This window comes from Corapipo altera, unplaced genomic scaffold (assembly GCF_003945725.1).
Source record: "Corapipo altera isolate COAL_440 unplaced genomic scaffold, ASM394572v1 0, whole genome shotgun sequence".
NCBI lineage: Eukaryota > Metazoa > Chordata > Aves > Passeriformes > Pipridae > Corapipo > Corapipo altera.
In genome coordinates, this window is record NW_020884872.1 from 27,112,380 (window position 1) to 27,132,930 (window position 20,551).

The 20,551-nt window shown below is 36.6% G+C and overlaps 1 protein-coding gene across 4 annotated transcripts in view; it reads right to left on the reverse strand.

Moving 5' to 3' along the window:
* Positions 1-2,085: 2,085 nt before the first annotated feature.
* GCC2 (GRIP and coiled-coil domain containing 2) overlaps positions 2,086-20,551 on the reverse strand; it is a 30,062-nt gene continuing 11,596 nt past the window's right edge. Inside the window, exons 10-24 of one of the 4 annotated variants that reach the window (XM_027640807.1) lie at positions 19,650-19,769; positions 18,262-18,426; positions 17,860-17,964; positions 17,107-17,269; positions 16,477-16,577; positions 16,291-16,368; positions 15,498-15,635; positions 13,992-14,113; positions 12,042-12,218; positions 10,390-10,607; positions 8,842-9,036; positions 7,904-8,043; positions 6,853-7,054; positions 2,918-3,037; positions 2,086-2,886 (exon numbers count right to left, since the gene is read on the reverse strand). In XM_027640807.1, coding sequence (XP_027496608.1) covers positions 2,813-2,886; positions 2,918-3,037; positions 6,853-7,054; positions 7,904-8,043; positions 8,842-9,036; positions 10,390-10,607; positions 12,042-12,218; positions 13,992-14,113; positions 15,498-15,635; positions 16,291-16,368; positions 16,477-16,577; positions 17,107-17,269; positions 17,860-17,964; positions 18,262-18,426; positions 19,650-19,769 — 2,118 coding nt within the window. In that variant the 3' untranslated portion in view covers positions 2,086-2,812. The other 3 variants (XM_027640798.1, XM_027640816.1, XM_027640824.1) reach the window with 3 other exon arrangements.

Consider the following 20,551-nt stretch of genomic DNA (forward strand, 5'->3'; position numbering starts at 1 on the left):
TTTATAGACCAATCTCAACCCCCTGCAAAATTGATCACTAAAATTCCATATTTACAAGCATAAATTTCTGGTTTGTGACAAGGTCAGTAATTGGACAGACATAATAATGGCTAAAGGAAAAGCTGATAGCAGCACCACAAAACATGTCCCTTAAGACATAACTGAATGACTTTTGGCTATCATGGTATTATTCTCATATTTTTCATTTAAGTGTGTCATTCTTCTATTTTAAGCTTTTTGTCACTGCAATTCCTGTCCTTCCCAGAATGTTATAAAAACTGTTGTTAGCTTTTCTGTGTTTTCTGAAAATCCCTCACCTGCAAGATACATTTGATATATCCACTATCTCCCACCACTCTGCAAACAACTGGTTTAACCGGTTTCCAAGAGAAAGGTTGGTGGGGAATGTTCCGGCAGGGACAGAAAGCCGCCACATGAACAACATGAGCTGTTTTAAGTGTTTATCACCACCAGCTGCTTTTCTTCCCACTGTTCCATAGGCTATAGCCCTCTGCCTGTGGAGTGAAGGGACCACCCACCTGTCCCCCTGCAAAGGCAGCTTCACCGGGATTGCTACAGCTGCAGGGTTAAGTAAATGCTGTGACTACTAGTGAGAGGGGATTTACCGAGTCTGTATAAATATTTGGGTGCTAAAGCCAAACTGATAGGATTGGCATTCTCCCTTGGCAAGAGTAACACTGAGCATCAGCAATGTAACTCCACAAAGGGCAATAACAACAGTAAAGCTGTATTTAAGTAAAAGCTTTTTTTCTGGAGCTCTGTAATGGTTTCTATGGTTTTTATATTTGAGATGCTCTGCATGGTGCAAAGGGCGAGATCCAAGAGCTGATATGTACCTCCCCTCCGGAAACAGTCTGAATGCTCTCAGAACAAGCTTCGATTTTCAAGCAATGAAACAATAAACTCTGCTTAAATCCTATACTCATATGCAGCTGCTATCCAATGTCTATGAATTTAAAACGCTTTCAAAGGCCATTATAAGAGGACTGGGAGTGTGCCCAGGCCCAAAAGAGCATACTGTTTTTTACACTGATTACATTCACCTTGGATTTGTAAGAAGCCTTCAGGCATTTAACTGACAGCAAAAAATAAACGATTTGCTAATACCAAGGTGTACTGAATTGTTGGAGCAGTAACTGATGGACATTTCCACTCTTTGTTTTACTATCCTGTTTTAATCATTCAATCCAGCCTTGATCCTCAGGATGAGCCTGAAGAACACAGGACAGTAAGAAATCTCTTGAATCTGAGACATACCTTCTCAACCTTGCACAACCATATGACAAATTTTAATCAAATTCAGTTTAAAAAGCAATCAAGATTATTATTTCCCTTCCCCGTAGCATATATATTTATGTGAAAGCTGTTAGAAGTTGACTGTATCAGGCTTCTTTTTGACTCTTATATCCATTTATTATGTTTTCTTTTCGCAGCTTATGATCCCCCTCCCTGACCATGTATTTGTATAATAAGCACAACTTAAGAAAAATGGTTGGTAAGAAGATAAACACACCAAAATCCCTTAAATCAAGCAAACAAACCAACCACCTTCTTCTTCATCCATAGAACATCTAATCTTTGCACTAGGACAACTATGCAGATCAAGAAGAATTATCACAGGGAATTAGGGAGGGGGTAATTCAAAGCTGACTGCTATTAGAAGGGGGCGCTGATTTATTAGGCGGCTCGTACTTAAAATAAACATACTAAGTACAATTCTTTTAACACAGACATTATTAGCTTCTGCATCCCTCCTCTCCTTCATGTCAGATATTGGCAGATTGCTGGTAACAATCTAGCAACACATTTGAAGTACTTTAAATGAGCCTTTTTTAAAAAAAAAAAAAAATTCTAAAAAAAACCCACCCATAACAAAACAATTTCTTTTCCATTCATCCAGACGACTCCACTGCTCTTATCATCTTATAAAGTAAAAGCTGTGGATACTGTACTAGATCCATAAAATATCTGTAATACATTGGTAGTCATCCCCTTGTTTTCTACCTTGCACCTGTAACATTTTCTCAGGTAAGAACAGGCATTTGGGTAAAAAGAAAGGCACTCTGTTGAGTAAACATGAATTTTATTGAAGAGATGGCCACATGAAAAGACCATCAAAAACATTATTTCCAACCAAAACACTTATCTATCCAGACTACCAGTTCTGAAATTACTACAACAAATATATTTTAACCTCTTCATACATTTGGTTTCTCAGCTTGTGGGTGGTGACTGCTATTCGCAAGGCTCCTAAGGGAGATATTTTTACAGTACCAGTAATAATGGAAGTAGCAGGTAGTTGAGGAAGTATTGGTGCACTGGGTGAAGCCAAGGCATAAGTCAAATGAAGCATAGGTGGTTCAAAGCCACTTAGTACAAACCAAGGAGAGTTTTTAAACGTTCTTCCAGAATTTCATGATATATCATCTGCTATCAAAGCAAAGGGATGGAGGGAGATAGCCAAGGGAAAATGTAAATTTAGAAAATTATCTAACCCTGTATTCTCAGTTGTACTCTGGGGAGGGAGGGTCATGAAAGAAAAAAGCAACTCTACCTTTCCGTGTATCATTTCTAACATGGGTTCCCTTTGGCCATCCTGAACCCCAACTACAATTGGCCACATCTACACAACAGCCTGACAAGCTCTGGTCTTCCTGACTTTCAGCTGGAGCACTTTTGCTTGCACAGATGAGTCTCTCTCTTGGGTAAAGGGAACATGAAGGGTTTCTAAGTCAGCATTAGGTAGTTAAAAATTCAGCCACAGTGCACACGCAGGTCTGGGAATTCTGAATTACTCCCATTTTTGGTTTTTAATTAATAAATATACTCTGCATAGTGACAGCAGAATCTTTACTATTATTATTATTATTATTATTATTATTATTATTATTATTATTTATTCTCTCCTTAGGCTTGGGCTGAAGGCAGGCTGGGAGAAGATAAAAATTGGTCCTAAGCTTATAAACTCTTTGGGCAAGGGTGACATTTTCTAGGAAACATTCTAACAAACACGGCAGTGTAAAGAAAACAAAAAAAATCAGAAAGCAAATTTAGCACAGTGCTCTTCCAAAAGATGAGCACCACAGAATATCAGGAAGCAGCAGTACTAGTTACTTCAAACTGCTTTTTGAAAGCAAATCACAGCTACAATGCTGTACATTACAAATGCAAATATATGACATATAAAAAGTTTTCTATGCAAAATAATCCTGCTTCCAGTTCACATTCTTCTATGCATTTACTGCAAATGTCTATTATACTCTGATTTATTTGCTTACCATAAGGGTAAGTCCTGGCAATCTCAGCAACAGAACACAGTTTAGTAACTGTTATTAAAATACTTTTACATTAATTAAGATTTCAATCTTCCATTGTAAAAAAAAAAAAGTAATGCAAGTTGTTCACTACATTCATAAGTACAGTACTCAAGTTTTACTAAAAACAGTGAGCATGCAACTCAGACTTGAAAGAAGTCAATAAGCAACCGGTATTTAATACAACCAGTGATATATGTTACTTGCATACATTTATTCACAGCTTACAATGTTAAATAATTTACAGTTCTGAAATATGTGCATTTTAAGAGGAACTTGTCACAGCTCTTCAGCAATAGCAGAGACTAAATCAGATCAGCGGCAAATGGAGTGTGAACTAAGTAAGAAAAAGCCATACTCTTCTACTTATGTGCTTCCATTGTTGAAATCACAGCAGGAGAATGACTTGCACTTATTTTTGTACATACTTCAAATCTCTCCCTGTTTTGGCATTCTTTTGAGTGACATTAACCAAACCCAGCTGTGAATAGAGTTAGAACTCAACATCTGAGATCTGGTGCAAATTGTGAATGCTAAAGATATGGTAAATCCTTCCAAAGGCCAATGCAAAAAAGCCTAAACGTAACCTCATGTTTGATACATAAAGACATCTAAAAGACTCATCCCTCACACTACTACTTACCATCAGTTCTGTGATCTGAAAGTCCACAGAGAATGTTTTCCCTGGTAGCACAAACCATAAGGGTTCCAGTTAAAACACATATTGGAGGGGAAGTAAAAAAAAAAAAAAAGTGCCTAAGATGGAAAGGAATTAAAATACCTAAATAAAGCCCATTAGCTTTGTTGATTGTGTAGTGAAATATGTACAAGAAACAAAAAATTAAACCAAAAGTACACTAACTGAACAGTTTATTCTCAAAGTGTTGACTTTCTGCTGTTCATATGTCCAGATTAATCTCAGCCCTAAATAAGGCAATATTAAAGGAACAAGCATCATTTCCTCAGAGCCTCAACTACGATAGGTAGGAAAGGAAGAATGCTCTTTAGTATTGGTATGTGTACCACAGAATGATTCTCTGTAAAATAGCACAGAGAGCATGAAAATATGAGTGAAAAGTATGGAAAGACTCTAGTTGAAACATAAACAAGATATAAACATGTGTATGCATTTTAATAACTTACAAATAAATTAAGATGGTGAAAGGTAGTATGGACTGTAAAGGGGAGAAGAGAATTGAAAGTAAAAAAAGGTGCTGCGTTGATAGAAGAAGTAGAGATGGTAAAGATTTATTTTTCTCAGAAAAAACCGTAACATTCTGTTGACTAATCCAGAACAGAGATAATCTCATCTGTGCAAAAGATCTGTGTGAATAACATGTGCACACACAGATAAGTGAGAGAAAGGTGTCATCAGACCATTTAAAAAATGCACCTGCTGAGAAAAGCTCCATCCTGTTCTCTTGGAAGTTAAAGCTAGAAGTCTGACCTATGGACTCAGATTCTTTCTTTAGTGTCTTCAATATGACTAAGTCAGTATGGGTAGTCTTTTCATCTAAGTATGGACATCGCTATAGTAATGGAACATTTCTTCCTAGTCTTTTCCACAAACTTCCGACTTCAGGTTAAAAAGCCATAGCTTAAGCCCTTTCTCCAAAAGCTCACTTAGGATCTCTGATCTTGGAGTATATCCTAAGACCTCCATAAATGTCATTAATCTCTACTACAGTACCATGCCCAGATGAGCCAAGCATTGTATTGCATAGAGATTTATGCACCCGCTACATTTTGTGAACCATTGCCTTGATATTTCAATCTAGCTTTTGCAAAAAAAATAATTTAACAAAGACTAAAACTTTAGTTCAGAAAATGCCCTTTCTGTTTCTTAATTATCTTACATTTTGTAACCATCACCAGTGAGGAAATAATTTTAAATTTCTAAAACATGCAGAGTATAACACTAACCATATAGATTAGCTAGCTGACAACAATACGTGAAAGCAACTGTAAACCCTTTTAAATGCTTTAAATCTAAAGTCTAGTTATTCCAGTTCATATATTAGATCAAGTTTTTGAATTTATATCGAAAGAGCCATTACAGGTTTGTTGAATTCTGTTTCCAGGCAATTTGCAATTAATTTGTCATTTCTCATAGTTCTTATCATCAGCTTTAACATTTACAAGAAAAATAGTTCACTGTTGCCAGAGCATAATGTAGAACTATCTTTCAAGGCTACTGCGGGCTTCTTTCTTAGAAGAGCCTAGAAAACTGAAAGTTACACACAAAAATAAAAACCTTTAGTTCAACGCTACAACACCAACAGATTTTCTACAGTAAGATTTCTCTTTTTTGCAGTTGTGGAATGTGTTTAAAGATTCAGTGTTTCCACTGTTTTATCGAAGTCCCGACCAGCTGTGGAGGTACGAAGCCCACCCAGAGGGCCGTGAGGTACTCTCTTCCTCACCTGAAGGAGGAAGAAAAACATTTCAGTTTATTATGTTAGACACTGCAACACTGCATTATTTGGTTACATGACCTTGCCCCCCCTCCCCACCTCTATCCTTTTTCAAATGCTGTCCTCAAACTTGTTGAGGAGGGAACTCGCTCTTGGGCTGCCACAAATACGTTAATGGATTTTATCACCAAGTCCACTTTACTTTGGGTACTTAAGGATGTTTGAAAAAAGGCCATATCACCTTTCTCCACAAAAATTCAATCAGTCTTCATTAGAGGGCCAGAACAACATCAGAACATCTAATTTTTCCAAGTGCACAGCCTATCATGGAATGCATGGAACGCTCCTCTTTTTAATGTGATTTTGTTCATAAGTTTTAAGTGCTTAAAGTAATACAAACACATGGTGCTTACTCTTTATATTAATTTTTAAATAAAGTATAGGTCTGTTGTTAATGGTGTACAGGAAGCTACAGTTATTGCTTTTGAGAAGTGACAAACAATACCTTAAAGAGCGTTTTAAGGGGAGTATTTGAAGCAGAGCCAGAACATTATTATACACATAGCTCCTGGGTTCATTTCTTGCAAATGCTTAACTCTTTTTATTTCCTTCCCTAGTTCCTTAATTTCTTGAACAAAAAACATATTTTCTTTTAAGTTATTTTTACAGTTAATATATAGAAACTAATATTAGATCTGCAGTACTGCCTTGAGAGGACCACTTTAGTTACCTGTTTGGAACATCTGCCAAGAAAGTATTTCAATTATATTACCCTCTATTTTGACAAAAATTTTTTTAACTCTACTCAGAACACGAACACATTAAATTTATAGAACATACTATATTCTTCCTAAAATGTGCATATTTCAGAAGAAATTATATTTCACCTTAATTTTATTTATATTTTAGGGTATTTGTTCTGTTTCCTGAACACTGAATAGTAACTTCCCAACAAAGCAAAATGGTTTTATGACTAGCTCGCTAGCATACCATTGCTAAGTTTTGTTTTCCCTCAAATATCTACACAACAGAAAGCACAGAACTTCAGTTGCCTTTATATCCACTTCTCCTTTTTTTGTGACAATATTTTGAACACCATGTACCTTGGGCAATTGCAACCAGCTTCCCCTTCTCTTCAGGGCTGAGCTGCAACATGGTGTCTATCACTGGGAGCAGCCGCTCTTTCTCGCTTCCTGATTTTAGAAATATGAACTGCAGTAGGACATTCTTCAAGTATTCTAAATTAGCCACAGACTTTTCTCTCTCTTGATTTCTTTCCAGTCTTCTTATTTCATTCTTGAGAAGCTGCAGATGAGGGGAAAAATACACAATATTGTTTGCTTCATACAACGAGCAACTGAACAAAGGTCTTTTGAAGACCTAATAAATTAATTGCACATATTGCTTCAAAAAGAATGCATGCATACAACATATTCAGAACAAAAATCTAGTGAAAATTGAACATGTGATAATATTGTACAGAAATAACTTATTATTGATCAAAAATAACCTTTTTTGATAAAATTTGTGCAGTAGTTATAACAATTTCAGCGATAAAGAGTAGTAAGAGTGGAACAGTTAAATATATCAAGAGAACGGATGCTACCATTCATTAGGAAACATTTTAGAAAAGAAAGCCTGGCATATTCAGGAAATATGCTAACTTCAGAAACATCTTCAGAAAACTCAGTGTGGTGCAATCAAATCAATCCAAACTCATACAATAGTACATGTATCTTCTTTTAACGTAAGACAGCTAAAAGGGGTTACAGGAAGAGAAACCAGACAATGCTTCCCTTGAGGTTTACTGCTTTTGTCTAAGTGAAAACAGTAGAGACCCTTTACTAAACATTAAACTTACAAACTCTTGAGGTTTTCTTGTAGAAGGTTTTACTCTACACTCCCCTCTCCCTCCCCCCACCCTGCCTTCCCACCCAAATAGAAACTGTGGAACCATCCAAACCAAAAAACTGAAGTCAGCTCTGGAAGCGCTAATTAGACCCGTGCAATAAAAGCTCCTCCAGAATTAAATTTTGCATCACCAAAATTTTACAGATTGGGATTTTCTGAAACATATGGGGTGTTAAATATTTGGTCTAAGAAACAGACCGTGGAAATTAGAGCTGTCCTCACATGTCTTGCATGTCTGCTAACCTTTATTTGTTCCATTAGGATTGCATTGGTTGCTTCTGATTCACGAAGTAATTCATTCAAGTGATCAGCACTCTTCGCTGTTGTGTTTAGTTTCTGAATCAGTTCATCCTTGGAGAGTTCTGCTTGCCACTGAGATGGTTCTGCAATTGGAAAAGAAAACTAAGAGAAGGAAAAAGCACTTGCATCTACCTCATACTAACTTAACGTCAGGACTTGATTAATGTAGTTCCTTATAAACAGAATTCATGCAAAGTCAGACTGCAGACTTAACAGGCATCAATGCTGCTGCTGCATGCTTATTTTCTAATCTATTTTTGTTTATATATTAGAAAGGGACTGGGAAAACAGTTCTAGAATACATCAAGATATACAGTTTTAATTATCCTTTGTTTCCTACCCCTAGATAGAGATTTTCAACAGTTATCTACAAAGTGTTCAGTAGATTTTTAAATCATGATTAGATGCTACCATGTATTTTTCTGGCTTTGGGGGTATTCTTAGAACATTGTTTTTCATGATGGCTTTCATTTTCCTAGAAAGAAACCTATGAATAAATTCCTGCTCTAATTAGCCTCAATGAGTAGAACAGAAATTTTATCCTTTCATTAATCAGCTTAAATCAGCACTTAATTGTCCCTAGTATAGACTCGTTCAGAATACAAAAATTCTGCCAACTATTCACTTGCTTGCTCATCCAGTCTTTTCCCTTTAGAAACTCAGAAATATGACATTTTAAAATTACTAAAACCAGTAGTAATGTTTTATTTTACAGTAGCAAGTTTAGTCCTTATGCAAGAATAAAACTCCTACAGAAATTCAGGACGGTGTAAACTCAGTGACACTTAAGGAGACTTGTGTCTTGCACCTAAAAGCATGAAAATATGAGGGAAGAAACTTCTGCAACTTATGTAGGCAAGTGCTTCTAAAAGCCTACCTACCAGGTTTTGCTTCTGATGAGTTCAGAAGTTGTTCCAAGGATTGTACATAGGTGCTGGCTGAAGAGACAGACTCCGTGTCTGTTGTTTCCATACCTTCTCCCTCTTCCCTAGCTACAGTGTGCACATCGAGAACAGGAAGGTCAGTGTTTCGTCGTTCTCTCAAGTTCTTCACTCCTGGATTTGAAACAGCTGGACCTGAAAGATACTTCCTGATGTTTGTCATCAGCATGAAATCGGGAGGGCTGTTTCATAGGTGTGACTGTCTCAGACTGAGAACAGTACATGAACTAGTCTTCAAAATGCAGGTGAAGAAAAAAGAGAAAGCCAGATACATAACATTTATAATAGAAAAATACAGCCTTTCACCTCCAAATGATCATTACAATCAAAGCCTGTTTCTAAATCTAAAATTTATTGGCAATTTTTATTTCAGTGACTATGAAATCTTCATGCAACTCTCCCTGAAGATAGGTTGTAGCTATGATCAGAGTGACAAATTTTTTTAAGGCGTAACAGAATTAGCTTTTATTTCAACCAGTCCTGTGGGAGGCATAAAGTCCTCTGTTTTAATACTGTGTGCAGGACCCTTCTGCTTCAGTAATAGACTAACTTCTTAAACTGTTACTGCTGCTTGGCAAATGTCCAACTACATCCTGGTTAGTAACCTTACAGATACAAAAATAACACTTGAGCCTGAAGACAGTAAAATCTTAAATTAGAAGAGGGATCAAATGGCAAGTATATCAGTAACAAACATTCTTGAAACAGCTTTCAATACACTTTTCTTTAGCTTCACCTCTTGTACTTGAGGCAGATGTCTGGTATGCTCCAAAACCTGAGACAACCTAAGTAATTTCCCTTCATCTGTCTGACAATGCAGACACTGCAGAATAGATAACAGTGATACAGATTGGAAGGCACCTACAATGATCATCTAGTCCAACTGCCTGACCACTTTAGGGCTGACCAAAAGGTATCAAGAGCATTGTCCAAATGCCTCTTAGACATTGACAGGCTTGGGGCATCAACCACCTTGCTAGGAAGGCTGTTTTAGGGTTTGACCACTCTCTTAGTAAGGAGATACTTCCTAACATCCAGTCTGAATCTCCCCCAGGCAGCTCTGAACCATTCCCACACATCCTATCAGTGGGTACCAGTGAGAAGAGCTCAGCATTTCCCTCTTCGCTTCCCCTCCTCGGGAATCTCTAAGACAGTGATGAGGTTGCCCCTCCCTCCTTTTCTCCAGACTAGACAAACCCAGAGTTCTTTGCCACTCTTCACAAGATAGTCCTTCCATCTCTTTCAGCAGCTTTGCTGCCCTCCCGTGGACCTTAAGGACCTTAAGATTCTGAAGGGACAGTAAGTAATAACAAAGACAGGTTCCTTACTTGGTATCTGTGTACTGATACAGCATGCTGCAGAGTCTCCAGAAAAGGTTTCTGGTAATTTACGGAATCACACAGTGTAAGCAGGTTTTAGATTCAGACTGAATCTAAATTTGTAGATGCACAAATTTGTAACTAACTCAAGAAACCCTGGTACTGTTACCTCTAGTACTTGGTTCACTCTTGAGTTGGAAGAGCTGAGCTTCTACTCTGGAGAGTTGCTGCTGAAGTGTCTCTACTGTTTTCCTGTGCTCTTCTTGCAGGTTCCTGACTTGATCCCTGAAATTGTTCCGGAGAGCTTCGTTCTGGGCTGTCAGCTGACTCAACATCTGGGCGTGCTCTGTTTTCATGACCATGTTCTCAGACTGTATTGTGCAGAGTCTGAAAACAGCATACACACAAACAGTAAGAAACACACAGCAAAACTCTGTAATTTTTAATTTCAAAATTTTTAGAGTTTGAAGCAGCTTTCAATTTTCATGTGTATGGTTATCTTAGAATGACCATGCAAGTTTTTTCCATTTAAATTCCTCTTTTTACAGGGAAAATCTAAGACTGAAAACATTATGCTGATTACCTATCATATGAATGCACTGTGCTATATAAACTCTCGATTTCTATTTTAGAACACAAAATTCACACATCTTTGGGGAAAAAAAAGTAAGTATTAGAGACACGGTGCTGTAAAACTTCTTAAATTCTAGAATTGCAACATGACTGTTTATAGTGTCATACAGGGCATGTCACTTACCTTCTACTTCACTTCTTATAACATTTATTTATGAAATACTTATGCAGGGCTTCTAAAATCCCAGGTTTCTAAGAAGCTAAGTTTAATTTTTTAAGCCTCAACTTTCAGCGCAGAAGAAGGCAGAAGAGTGTAGCTGTTAGCAAGAAAAATGTCAGTAACTCACCAATTGTTGGGTTTTTCTTTTTGGTTTGGAGGTACTCCAGAAGCACAACAAAATTGTCACAAGCAATTAAACAAGTGCATGTATGGAAAGACTAAGCACAGGACTTGCCCTTGTAAGCCTAAAGACTTAAACAGAGCCAGCATGTCAAAGAGCAGTCTCTCTAGGTATAAAGGGAACCTACGGTAAAGTGAGTTGTTTCCAGAAAAATGCAGGACGTAATTTGGTTGATTATAGTGAGCCATCATCTGGCTACCAGGAACAGATAAAACTGTACAAAGATGGTGACAAGAAGTCAACAGTTCCTAATACCAAGCTGTAATTTTTAATGAATATTTCGTGTGAACTTCTTTGTACCCTCTACAGGCAAGGGAAAGACCCTTTGTGAGGGTACTCATGCGATGTGATACAGATTAAACAGATTCCTTTCATTTTGAAAGAAACAGCAAATTAAGATTGTGGCAAGCACAGACTTAAAATCCAGTACTTTTTGCAAGAAAAGCAGTTGGTGAACACAGGACTGGGTATTTTGTCAGTGAAATTGTTTGCTCTGCATATTTTTTTAATAGGAAACATCCCTGTAATTTAGTTGAGCAGTACAACACAAATGTAGTGCTGAGCACTGGACTTTAAAATAGTCAATGTGCTTAAAAAATGTTAATTTTTAAATCTGACAGTTAAGAGGCAGAAACTTGCAAAAGTCTCAAATTCCCTGCTATTTCATTTTCATTATTGAAACTTCTGATGGCTCATGAAAAACAGCTAACAATCCTTTTGAAAATTCCTTTAACTTTCTCAATAATATGCCCTTTCTTTGAGAAATACAGTTATACACCACTACATGTCCAGTTCTTAAAGTTCACACAAAATAAAATAGCTGTGTCTATTCATTAGCAGAACATACTTTTCACGGAGTTCTGCTTCTTTTGCAACAGTCTCTTGCAGCATCTTATTATGTCTTTCCAGCAGGGTGTCGTGTTCAGACTGCAGTGCCTGGAGTTCAGATGCATTCATCTGTGAGTTATGCTGAGCATCTTGCAGCTTAACTTTAAGTTCATCTATCACCATTTCCAACTGTTCTCTGCACGTGGAAAAAAAAGAAATATACGACATACCTTTAAAAATAATTACAGAATAATTCAGAACCTATGCTATATAAACAACATAATAGATAGCTGATCCAAATTGCTTATTTATTAATTAAATCATTACAGCACCATGACCAAAATATCTTAGAATGTGACTACAGAAGAAGCAATTAGCAAAGTTCTGATCCTGTTTCAATATAGGTACAAATAAGTTTACCACATCTCATCTGAACCGCTGGGAATGCAAATATTGGGGTAGAAAGAGTGACTGATATCACTTTCTACTTCAAGCTGGTTTGGGGGGACAAGACAGAAGGACAGAAATATGTGGGATTCAGCTGAGAGAAAAGATTTCTTCTTAGAAGTGGTGGAGGCTTTTTTTTTGTTTGTTTAGTAAATGCACATCAGTTCAATGAGACCAAATACAGGGGACAAATGGCTGGAGTATATTTTGAGCAAAGTACTAGGAAGCAACATCAAATTTATAAAAACAGATAAACTCAGTTGGTCAGAAACAAATCAAAATTAGATACACAAGGTCGAAAGAGTCTTAAGTGACATACATTCTCTTTTTATGCTTTCTGTATTTATATATGCAGACATCTCCATTATCTCATAAATTGTATATCTCATTAATCTTAGAGTTGAGACTTATAAATAATTTCTTTGGAACCATTTCTCATCTGTTTATTGCTTGACCAATTTGTTTCCAAGGTGACTCTCTCTCACAAAAAAATAACAATATTAGAACTTCTTAAAATTCTTCAAAAAGGAGACACACAGAAATGCAACTGTTGCAGTTTACTTGCTTCAAAGACAGGAAGTTTTTTTTAAAAACCCCAAACCAACTGCAAAACCAAAGTCCTCTAACAAAGCACAAGTCGCCCTCTGGTGGATTTTTGGCTGCAATTGTAGGTACTGTTTGAAGATGGTCAGAAATGAATTTTGACATCTCAAAAAGAAACGCCCAGTCTGTCACCAAGGGCAGCCATCAATATAACAGTAACTTACAGAAATTGATCGAATTTTACAGTGAATTGAGACACTTTCCAAAATGAATCTGAATTTACCTGTCTTATTACTATAATTAAAAGGATTTTCAGAGACCTTTTGGAAGTGTAACTTTTTCCTCCAAGTCTTTCCTCATGCAGCAGCTGATTCGACAACAGTATTTCATAAATCTGCTAGAACTGATGACTGAATTGGCAGCCAGAACTTTACCTACACTAAACCACTCGTTCCTGAAAAAGTTCAAAGTGAACTCAGCTGAACTGTACCAACCTGCTTTTTCCTTCTTAGTTGCAAATGGCACTTGGCTACAATACTTCATGGCTGAGAAAATGACATCTCAAGTCTACACAGAATATGCTGGCTAATTTCTGCTCATGAGATTCCTATGAAACTTCCTAACACCTTACTTCCCCTCTGGCTGTAATGACAGGTTACACAAAAGTAACACTTAAAAAGACAAATCCAGGCATTAGAAAGTAACAGAGTACCACCATGGTAGAAACTGATGATATTTCTTCTGTTCAGCTCGGCAGAGCCACAGTTAGATTAAAAAAAAACAAACCCAAACCAACCAAACAAAAAAAATTCAAACCAAAGTAACTGGGGAAGCACACCGCCACCCTTCTGATATTTTCCATATTGAAGCAAAGAGCTAATCAGTGGAATTCCCTTGTAGGTCAGAAATTAGCAAAAGCAAGCTCAATAACTTTGAGTGTCCATATTTTTCTGTATGCATATAGAAATTTTAGTTTTACCTCTCTTGTTTGGCTCCTTCAGACTCTGTCCGAGCAGCAGATTTATTCTTTTGCTGTTTTAGAACATTATGAACACGGACTTTGTAGCTCTCAAATTCTGACGTAACAGATGCTTGTTCAGCCTATCACATAGAAAACAAACTCTTAACAAGTTATGCTGTTGAGTTTGCTCCCTTATTTCTCTAAAATGAAATGCGTTTTACATGGGGAAAAAAAATTAAAACCACGTGCTGCATTTTCTTCTTTTAAATGGATAATTAAAACGGTGACTACCATAACAGATCATGTTTCTTTAGACTTTGAGTATCACAAAATGTGAAACTTGAGACACTAATTTTCAACATACTAGTATTAAAGAAAAGAAAGAATACCTGAAAATTCAAAAACTGCATTCAACTGAGAGATTCAAAAGCAAAGGGTTTTATCAACAGCTTTAAATGAAGGCAAACGTGAAGGAAAAAAAAGGGCAGATAATTCCATTTCCCTCTTATACTGCTGAGGTGACAAAAATCTAATACACTTTGCATAATTCTGAGGAGTTAAATCAGTCTTGCAGTGGTATTACAAAGCACAAGATATAATATTTTAGTTGATTGTAAAGGTGTTTGGTCTGCCTTTTCTTCTAAATTCAGCTGATACATGAGTTTCAGAAAATTACATCACAACATAGTAGCTTTATCCTTGACTGTACACTATACAGCAAGAATTATTCCCATCCTTCAAGTACTCATGTTGTATTAGTCTAGAAAGGCCACAGATGAACATTTTCTTTCTTGGATCTTAGGACAAGTCATCCCCAAGATAACTAAAATGCTCTCACCTTCAAAAGGAGTACTTCAGAAAGTTCAGCTATTACTTACCTGCAGGTTGCACACCTACCATACACCAGAGACCATAAAGTAGTACAGTAATCTCCATAAAGGCAGTTTGAACATAGCAGTCCTACTATATTCTGAATCTGTCTCCATATGGACAAAACCCCCCATAAATAATAAAAAAACCTCAGCAATAGTGTAAGTTTTGCATGTAGTTCAGCTGCCAATTAAGAAGCTGCTCAGATTTCAGCATATTAAAAGGTGCTGGCAAATATATTTTTCACAGCTTTTTTTTTTATTTCTTGAAGTAGTATCTGTGTTAGCTGGTTTTATATGAAGCAAATTATATTCCTTTTTTTTTGTTCTCCCCTTTTCTTTAAAGACTCCTCTTTTCCCTGACCGTGTACTTGCTGATCATCTTAAATAAACTCCAACTCCTCACTATGACTACAAGGTTTTCCCTACTGGAAATATACATGTGCAGTCCAGATGTTCCACAAGTGATACATGACAACCAGGACATAGTCCTTTATACCACCACTCAATTACCTTAAGCAGTGGGATAATTCCCAATTCTTGACAGACAAAAAGAGAAGAGTAAGGTCTGCAAAGTATTTTTAGAGAAGCAGACAGTGAGTGCCGTAAAACCTCCCTTCTAAAGTCTCTAAGATTACTTCTCCCACTAGAGTACCTGGGCTGCTCTGCACTCTTCTTGCAGGGTTGCAATTTTTTGCTGGCAAGCACTCATCATACGCTGGTGTTGCTCCGAAGACGTTCGCAGCTGTTCCTGAACTTTGTGCTTTTCTGATGTCAGCACAGCCACTTGAATCTGCAAAAGTCAGTTGCAAACTGAACTATAACAAAAAGTTTTCTTCTCCAAGGGGACATGCCACTAAGAACACAGCATTCTACTACAGTAATTCCTGCACAGAATTGGTGAATAGAATAGAAAATAGACATAGCTTATCAGGTAATAATTTTTAATAAAATTATGTCGCTTAAAGAGACAATTCAAGATAAAATTATGATGGTGGTGTGGCAGCATTTAAGAAAGCCAGCCTCTCTCACTTCCCTGCTACTTTCATTACATTCAATTCCTATTCTGCCCAACTGACAAAATTTATACAGTCAGACAACACTTAAGATTTTTGCTATGTTATGTTATTTTGTTTTTAAACTGAATAACTTCCATTTTTAACGAATCATTTTAAAACATATCCCAGTTGCAAGCTTCAAACTCCATAGTCCTCTCCTTTGCTGGAAAGGGAAAGAGGAAAAAGAGTGTGCAAATCTGTTTAAAGAAAGCCACAGGGAAAATATCTGGGGAAAGCAACAAAGAGACAAAACTAATTTAAGAAACAATAACCTAGTAGTAAAAATAACACCTTTTTGTTCTTCAGCCTATATTCCGTTTGCCCGTAAAAATCACACACTTATTACTTAAATGAGAAAACCTTACACTAAAAAAAAGTGAAGTTTCTTGCCTTATAGGCTTCCACTTGCTGTTGAGTGGCTTCCAATTCCCCTTTCAAGGATTCCTGCAACATTAGATGATCATTTTCCTGCAAGATAAAATTACACAAACCTCAGCAACTTAATAATTCAGCTACCAGCCTGTTTTTTAAAGTTAGTTTAAAATTGAACACACAGTCATTAACATCTGGACTTACAGCTTGTTTTGAATCAGCCAGTTCTTTTTTGGTTTTTACTAGGAGTTGTTTTATCTTGGCATTTCTTTCCTCATCCTGTTGCATAGTTGACTGAAGGAATTCTAAAGTAGAAAACAACAGTTTTATGCAAAGAAAACTTCCCCTCCTGTATTTCCTTAAAAATACTGAAAATATTTAAGCAAATTCTGACAGATTCCTTAAGAGCTGCAAACAAGTAGCTTACAGTAAGCTTAGTATCCTTTATCTAAGTTATCATAAAGATCTTCAAATAAATGAAATGGTTCTAAGACTTATACTTAAGGATAAGAAGAAATTAAATTTTAATTTCTAGTCAAGTTTTATGAATGTGATATATTAGGATGAAACCCATCACCAACATTCAGAACTTATGATTAACTTAATGAGGTAGGAAACAGTATATCAGGCAGGCAAATTGGCTTTTAACTGCTGAATACTGGATGATAACCTAGTAAAGTTTCCTTAAAGTCAAAATTACTTTTCCAGTGTAACTGTTTAGTATTCCCTGCAAACCTAACTCTCACTCATTGACTTGAAAAGTTGTTTCTGAATTTCATTTTTTACCATTACTAACTATACCATAGTGACTCTTGCTGTTTATAGTTTACTCACTTATTTCTTCCTGTAGGGTCTCTTGCTTCTGTTTCTGAATACTCGTTTCTTGCTCAAGATCTTCTATTCTGCTGTCTTTATCAGTAATCTTCTGATTAAGTTCTTTTACCAGCCTTTCATAATCAGCTATTTCCATATCCATTAGTGTACTCTTTTGAGCATCCTGCAAGTTACACACGATGAAGGTAGAGCTTACAATTTGCTTTGTCTGCTAAGGCTTTTTAATTATATAAAAAACTATATTGCACATCTAACAAAAATTTTTTCACTATCCATATCCACAAGCAACACCCACCCATCCATCGGGTTTCCATATCCTCAGCAAATAATCTGTTTTCAGACAATAACCAGAAGCTTTGAAAAACCTGTTTCTATCTTTTAAGTTTTATCAGGAGGTATTTTGTAGATATTAGTTTCTGGCAGTTTCAGTCCTTAAAACAAGGGCAGTTTCTGAATAATGCACTATACATGTACCCCAGACATCTAAATTCGCTTCCTATTTCTACCCAAGACAGGTCACATAACCCAAGTTAAAACAAACAAACAAAAATAAAAAATAAACCCATCAAAACCAAACCCAAAAGTACACATCAGCTCTCCAGTACAAAACCAGGGGCAAAAGCTCTCATGTTTTCCCTTTTACACACCTCAGGCTTTAAAGTCCTCCGAACAGAACGGGAGGACATTCAACACAGCAAGATAGGCCAAAATCTTTGGTAGTTCACTAAGCACTAACAAAAACACCAGCCCTACCTTTCTGGCCAGCTCTAGTTCTAACATAGTTTTCTGCAGATGTTTCTTTTCCTTCTGAAGTTGCATCTGAAGCTCCTCCATTTCTCGGAGAGCACCACTATGTTCCTGAAATTTAAATACTTCTCAGTTATGCAGTCCAATTTCAAAACAGATGTCAGCATCTGTTTATACTTATAGACACACATACACACTTAGGTTGTATAAAGATAATTCTTTCTTTTTTTTAGGAAATTGCTAGGAACCAGAGAAAACCTCAAAATAGTTTTCAATAAACGCAGTCAAGGAACACAAAGAGAAAGCATGGAACTTGATCTATAAAAACACAAGTTACCAAGGTCTAACAGAAATCACATCCAGGGAAAGTAACGCTTCAGCCCATTCACTATCTCGACAAAGTACTACCTTTGTTTTCTGTTCTCTTAAAAGCCTTTCAGCTTCTAGTTCTTTGTCAGCCTTTGCCTTGGCTCTTTGCATCTCCAATATCTGAGTTTCCAGCAGCTTAGCATTATTTTGCAGTGTTTCAACACGAGCCAGGAGGTCTTCATTAGCAGAGCGTAATTGATCATGCTGAAATTGTAATCATGAAAAGATAAAAAACATAGCTGAATTTGTGTGTGGTTTTGTCAGATAAGATATACACTCCTACAGATAAGTCTTGTCTAGCTTAATTGTGTTAAATCAGATTAAGAAACAGGCCAAAACCAGGCTAAATTAAAGTCGCTAGCACATTTTGATTATTCTGTTCAGAGTTAATTTGCCCAGCTTTCTGTATGATGGCTAGAATTAAAAGAAATTAGAAAAAAATACCCCCAAATTTATGCTTTCTGCAAGAATCACCTTCCTCTTGCAATAATACAGTGTTTCAATACTTATTGTCCCACTCCAGATACAGGTGCTGTATTTATAAACAAATGATCATACTACTAACACCTAAAAAGATTGAACTGCAAGCCTTGATTGAACCACCAAGTCTTCCAAGAGATCATATCAGTACATAGTAAGAACTGTTTCTTCGTAACAAACTTAAAAAATTCAATGCCTGCATAATCAGGCAGAATATAATTTCTTATTTCTTCCTATGTTTCTCACTACTGGTTTGTATTTATAAGGAAATGGTGGCATAGATAAATCTTCAGTGTATGGGGGCTGGAATTTAAATCCTAAATACCAAACCCATTGCAGCCACCCTTGCAAAAATGTGTCTCACAGCTGCTTACTTATCATCTTAGACTCTTCTGAATGATACTGTGGTACTCTACAATGCATCCTAAAGTCTCATCCTTGTGAAAAATGCAAAACACCATAATTAATTTAGTATGTTCAAATATTCTGTTGATTAAATAAATTAAAAAAATGAAAAAAAATACCCAAACCCGCATTTTGTTGAAGAAACAGAAGAAAAACATTTCTCAGATAAAGGTTACTGCACTTCATGAGAAGTGTAGCTGTGCAATCAGAGAAATAGTGCAAGTTTGATACTTGCAGCAGAGTTGTATGTTTAAACAAACCCAGAGATAAACACCTGCTCTTTCCTGTAAGTTGACCTGGGGCAGATTAAACTCTTTCTACTGACAAAGCCAAACACCCTAGATACATTTACCTTTGTCATGGCCCAGGTAAGATATTAGATGTTGAAAAAGAACAAACAAACCACCCTGAATTACAAGTCACTATTCAAAACGGACTTAGGCTACGAAACAGTGCTAACAATGCCATGGTTAAAACTTACACTCAATAGATAGGATTTTTACAGTAATCATCAATGGATCAGACCCACATACAGAACTGACCTGCTGGGATGACACCTGTAGCTGTCTTGTGAGGTCATCTATCTGACGTTCAAGATTATTTGCTCTCCCTTTTTCAGAATCCAGCTGTTCTCCTTGCTTATCATATTCCATCAAAAGATTCTTAACACATACAAACACAAAATCAAATTTTTTTACAATACACATATTGCATAAGCACATTCATCTCAGAGGCCTACTCATCTTCCTGATATTTCAGTATATGAGGCGTCTTACTGCAACACCAGAAACATCACAATGAAATTAATGCTATTATTCCACTACAAATCTGGGAAAAACCCTTTTCAGGCTATGAAATTCTAGAATAGTTCAGGTTGGAAGAGACCTCAGCAGGTCTACATTCAACCTTCTACTTAAAGTAGGGTCAGCAGTGAGATCTGACCTGTAACTCAGACTTTAGTCCAATCAGGTCTTTCCAAGGATGGAGATGGCACCAGTACCCTGGGCAATCTGTTCTAAAGCTCAACCATCTCATAGGCTAAAAATGTTTATCCATGTATCCAGCTCTCATTTTAATTTAGGACTACTGTCTTATCCTGCACCACCATTTCTAACCTGATCCTCTGTCCTTGATAATGTCTTTGTAGGTACTGGAAGGCTCTTATTATGTTCCTCCTCATAAGTCTTACGAGGAACAGCTTTCTCTTGTTGAAGCAATGCTGACTGTCACCTGCTTCTGCTTCATGTGCCCAGAGATATGCTCCTAGAGAAATATTAGTTCATGTCTTTATCACTTAAGGATTTTCAAACTGATCTTCAACTTTATGTACTTTGAAGAATTTGTCAGGATTTATGTTTTGCCTCAGCAACACATTGCTTAATGTATGATGTCTGACGTATGATGCTAGATTCAAAAGGTTTAGAAACAGCATTCCAGTAGAAAG